At 41.7% G+C, this 4,899-nt stretch overlaps 1 protein-coding gene across 2 annotated transcripts in view; it reads right to left on the bottom strand.

Moving 5' to 3' along the window:
- Positions 1–1,546: 1,546 nt before the first annotated feature.
- wrap53 (WD repeat containing, antisense to TP53) overlaps positions 1,547–4,899 on the bottom strand; it is a 19,868-nt gene continuing 16,515 nt past the window's right edge. For both annotated transcript variants that reach the window (XM_046065842.1, XM_046065843.1), the window contains exons 10-11: positions 3,987–4,130; positions 1,547–3,160 (exon numbers count right to left, since the gene is read on the bottom strand). In XM_046065842.1, the coding sequence (XP_045921798.1) occupies positions 2,935–3,160; positions 3,987–4,130 (370 nt within the window). In that variant the 3' untranslated portion in view covers positions 1,547–2,934. The remainder of the gene's footprint in view (positions 3,161–3,986; positions 4,131–4,899) is intronic.

Below are 4,899 nucleotides of genomic sequence, written 5' to 3'. Positions count from 1 at the left end.
GTGTCCCTTCTGTTATACTAGTATTGTGTCCTGAGATTGTTATTACTGCATGCTCATAGTTGTTGAGGCAGAGCTCATTTTGAACTATGCTTTACTGGACTGCAACTAATAATTATTTTCATCATGAATTCATTTGCTGATTTTTTTTCCTCCAATAATTGATAGAAAAATTCTGAAAATAGTGAGAAATGCCGACACAATTACCCAGGGATAAAAGTGACACCTTGTTAACGCTGGTTTTGTCTAACCAACAGTAACTTACAAACCTTAACACTACATTCAAATAATTGAAATAATTTAAAAGAAAAGCAGCAAAGCTGGAACCATGAAATGCTTTTCACATGAAAAATTACTTTCACTTACTGTCACCAGACTAATCTTTTCCGCTGTACTTGTATAGAAACTGTTGGGTAGTTTAATTTATAACAAAACATATTTAAGAAACTCTTCATATGTTTACTACTATAATCAAGTAGCTACTGCTACTTGTGTGTAAACTAACTAGTACATGTAGTGAATTATTTCCATTTGCGATTTAGTGGAGTAGAAGTAGAAAGTGGCAGGAAAGAAAATACTAAAGTACAGGTACCCATAATTTGTATTTAAATACACACCCAGCAGATAAACAGCAAGACTAGCATTCACTTGGAGACATATCTGTCCAACACGGACTCCTTTTAGCTGAATTTTGCGCTCTCTCTCTCGCAAAGTTCGATGGGAGCGTTGAGAGTGAAGTGTGTAAAGTTGTGGGCCTTGAAACCAAACCAATGAGTTAAAAGGCTAAAATGGTCTGTGGAACTGCATAGTTGACGCACTTTCACATTATACACAATTTTATCATTTGTTAATATAAAAAGATTACAGCAGCTTGATACCTAATTTCGTATGTATTCAGACCCCTTGCTCTTTCTTTGCTGAATCGAGTGAGTAGACAAATCTTTCAATCACTGGCAAATTGTATTGACTGGATATGATACAGAACGCTTACATCTGTCTGTAAGTCTCACTGTTCCTACTACATGACAGAATGTAAACATCAAACCCAAGAAATCGACTTTATTCACGATGCCAGCGCCACTTTCTGTCCCTGATGGCAAACGGCCAGAGGTGAGAAGGAACCACAGCTCACACACGTCACTCTCTGGTAGTAGCAATCACTACACTTCTGGATTATCTATTACACTTGTTTGGCAATTTTTCCTTCTTGCAGTCTTTATACCTCTCCCAAGGCGGAAACTGTTGCTAAGCAACATGCACAACACAACAGCGCAGCTCTCCAACTTGGCTCTGTGCTCGGTGTGCCCCTGTGGTTTCAGACAATCAAATACACGAGTGTGCGCATTCATACAGAACGTGTGTGGGAAAGGTGAAAGCTATGAATAGTTTCCACCTCATAAGCGAAAGCCAGAAGTCCCTTTAGCTTTTAAGAGGCGCCTCTTGACTGGAGTGTAACATCATCTTGCATTCATCTGGGATTTATTACAGGGCATCCAACTGTAGACTGCTTTAAAGAGACAGAAAGGACAGAAATGAATGAGACCGTGAATCTGTGAAGCGATATACTTTTAATTCACTCCAGCTTGAATAAAACCAGCACAAAGCCACCTGTCGTATATTCAGCCATATATCTGGAGACTTGTGTGACATCAAGGCCTACATGGTTCCTAATGCTTCCAGCTCCAGCAAATTTGTGCAGTATTGTGTGATAGCAGCTACACAGTTGTAGCTATTACTACTTGGCAACAAATTTGAGCTCCAAAAGTAAAACCTGGATCAGCACAGGCTTCAAAATTGATAGATTCCTCAGTGTCTCTAAAGATACATGGCTTAGGTCTGAGCGTGCTGTGCTCCTTCTGATCAACCTGCAGAAAGAAGAAACCCTATAGCAAAGCACACCCGACTGATGGCAACATAGGCATTGAGAAAATCACCACAGTACATTATTAATGCAATTATACAAATACAATGTGCTGCCACATCACCACTCACAGGTACAAATGTAATCTGAGCACAGTCTGTAGAAAAGAATAATCAAGACGTCGCTCGTTTTCCAGTTGCACCCGCTGACTTTCACAGATTGTTATGAGGTTATAGTAATCAAGCTTACATTCAGAAAATTAGAATGATCATGGCTTTACAAAAATATACATTTGTGGGCATACACAGAGCGACACAACACTTGGCGTGTCCAATAGTTTAAAAAAGAAGGTAAAAACAGGAGATCCCCATCAGTTTACAAAAGCAAAGCTCAACAACAAATGGCACTTACTGTAACTATAGCAGGAATCTCCGGGGGGGCAGCATTACAGCCACACACACGTAAACAAATACTCCTACAGATAAAACTCATGAGTGTAGGTGCGATCAGTACTTCACACCACAGTCAAGCCTGTCAACTAAATTCATCCAATACAGGAAGTAGATTCTCAAAGGGAAAAAAAGTGAACAAAATTGGTAAACTGATTTAAATAAAGCTCTCTCACTCATAAAATGACAATAGAGAAATATCAGGCCCCAATAAGCTTCTTATGCAAACCACAAGATGTGTCTAGAGTAAGGTTTTAAAGAAAACGTCCTTACTTGTAGCATTGACTGCAGTCTTGGCATTTAGTTCTAATTGTTTTTTTGACCAAATTGGCATTACAACAATGAAATCTTCAAAGACAGAACCCTGGAAATCTGTTCTGTGCCCACCTGATCTGCAATGTTTCATAACCCTGTAATTTTAACTTTGCAAGTGCGAATACTGCGTCTGTAAATGCTGTAAACTTACAGGTGATATGTTATGACTGTATGGACTGTGCTAATGATCCAGAAATACTTTTCCACCTCGGGACTTCATGTTGCTGATGGCGCAAAGACAATCTGACTGACCCATAATTGGGTTTATGCATAGCAAGCATTCCCAAAAATAAATATCATGTGGCAGGTGCTTCAAGCTTCCACCACTGATGTACTCTGCTCTGGGTTCCCCTCTGTGGCAGCGCCGAGCGGTCCGGCCCACCACAGAGTCAGGGCGTTGTCTTGTCGGATCTCCTGCGGCGACATCACCGCTTTTCCTCCCTCTCCGTCAGAGGCCGAGTCACCCTCGCTGTCCCCGGGCCACGGGAACTGACGCTGCCCGCTGGATGTTGCCAACAATGGCATGAAGGGATGAATACTACAGAAGAGAAGGACGGATTAGGGGACAGGAAGACATTTCTGGTTTTGCACTGCAGCACCTGTTTTAACTACATTTTGATCACAGAGTGATCATTTCACAGACCAACAACAGCTATTGAGATGAGAATCACTTCAAGTCCAGGTTCGATTCAAATTTGTAGAACATCCACCGCCATGATGTATCCTTTGTATTTCATCAGAAAGTTTATTTCTTCTACACAGAATACACTGTGCACATTAGATTATGTGAATTGCTACAAAGCAACAGAGCCATTTACCGGATTTTTCATAACTGCATACAGAAGCTGTAATTATTGCTCTCTCAAATCAAAGCAGTAATAATGTATGTTGTGCAAAATTACATTTTGGGAATTGGAAGCTATTTCTTCTCTATCTAAAATATTTTGAATAATTTGTTTGCATCTCCTATGCTTTTGTGTGAATAAATGGGGGACCCCCACACGGTACATCACAACAGGGCAATCGAGCAGGAAAACAGCAATACAGTCACTGAACATGACTGAAGGAACTAAATTTGATGATCAGCTGCAAAATATGTTTTAGTCACCTAAAATAAGTATAACTTTTTCACAAGGGCACTGAAAGGGCCGAAAGAGAGCGAAGCGGGAAACTTCTGGGGAAACCTTTTTTTTTTACTGGTTGTGTGCCGAGTGGTTTAATTTATTTGTAGGTTTTTGGCTGTGGTTTTACTAATGGCATCTTTTAACCCTTTCACTCCATGGCAAGTAATCACAACAAAAACAAACTTAGTGATAGCAGCCGGACACTTTTACTGAACCTGAATCCTTCTCTCATCATCCCACCTGATGCCGTTGGTGCAGTCCCAGTGGGTCTGGAACCTGAGCTGAGGTTGCAGTTGCTCCTCGTTACTATCAGGAGGAGCTGTCTGGGTGTCCCATACTGACACCACTCCCTCTGTGTCACCGCTCAGCAGGTACCTGCCTGACCTACATAGAAACAAAAAACAAGCAAAAATTAAAACACTTCAACTTAGGTAATTATGGTACATAGAGTGAGGAAAATAAGTATTTGAACACCCTGCTATTTTGCAAGTTCTCCCACTTAGAAATCATGGAGGGGTCTGAAATTTGTCAATTGAAATTGTCTGTAGTTTTTCCACCAGGTTTGCACACACTGCAGGAGGGATTTTGGCCCACTCCTCCACACAGATCTTCTCTAGATCAGTCAGGTTTCTGGGCTGTCGCTGAGAAACACGGAGTTTGAGCTCCCTCCAAACATTCTCTATTGGGTTTAGGTCTGGAGACTGGCTAGGCCACGCCAGAACCTTGATATGCTTCTTACAGAGCCACTCCTTGGTTATCCTGGCTGTGTGCTTCGGGTCATTGTCATGTTGGAAGACCCGGCCTCGACCCATCTTCAATGCTCTAACTGAGGGAAGGTGGTTGTTCCCCAAAATCTCGCAATACATGGCCCCGGTCATCCTCTCCTTAATACAGTGCAGTCGCCCTGTCCCATGTGCAGAAAAACACCCCCAAAGCATGATGCTACCACCCCCATGCTTCACAGTAGGGATGGTGTTCTTGGGATGGTACTCATCATTCTTCTTCCTCCAAACACGGTTAGTGGAATTATGACCAAAAAGTTCTATTTTGGTCTCATCTGACCACATGACTTTCTCCCATGACTCCTCTGGATCATCCAAATGGTCATTGGCAAACTGAAGACGGGCCTTGACATGTGCTGGTTTAAGCAGGG

The sequence above is a fragment of the Micropterus dolomieu genome, linkage group LG12 (genome assembly GCF_021292245.1).
Source record: "Micropterus dolomieu isolate WLL.071019.BEF.003 ecotype Adirondacks linkage group LG12, ASM2129224v1, whole genome shotgun sequence".
NCBI lineage: Eukaryota > Metazoa > Chordata > Actinopteri > Centrarchiformes > Centrarchidae > Micropterus > Micropterus dolomieu.
Note: the sequence above shows the minus strand (reverse complement) of the source record. Positions and strands in the feature narration are given on the sequence as shown.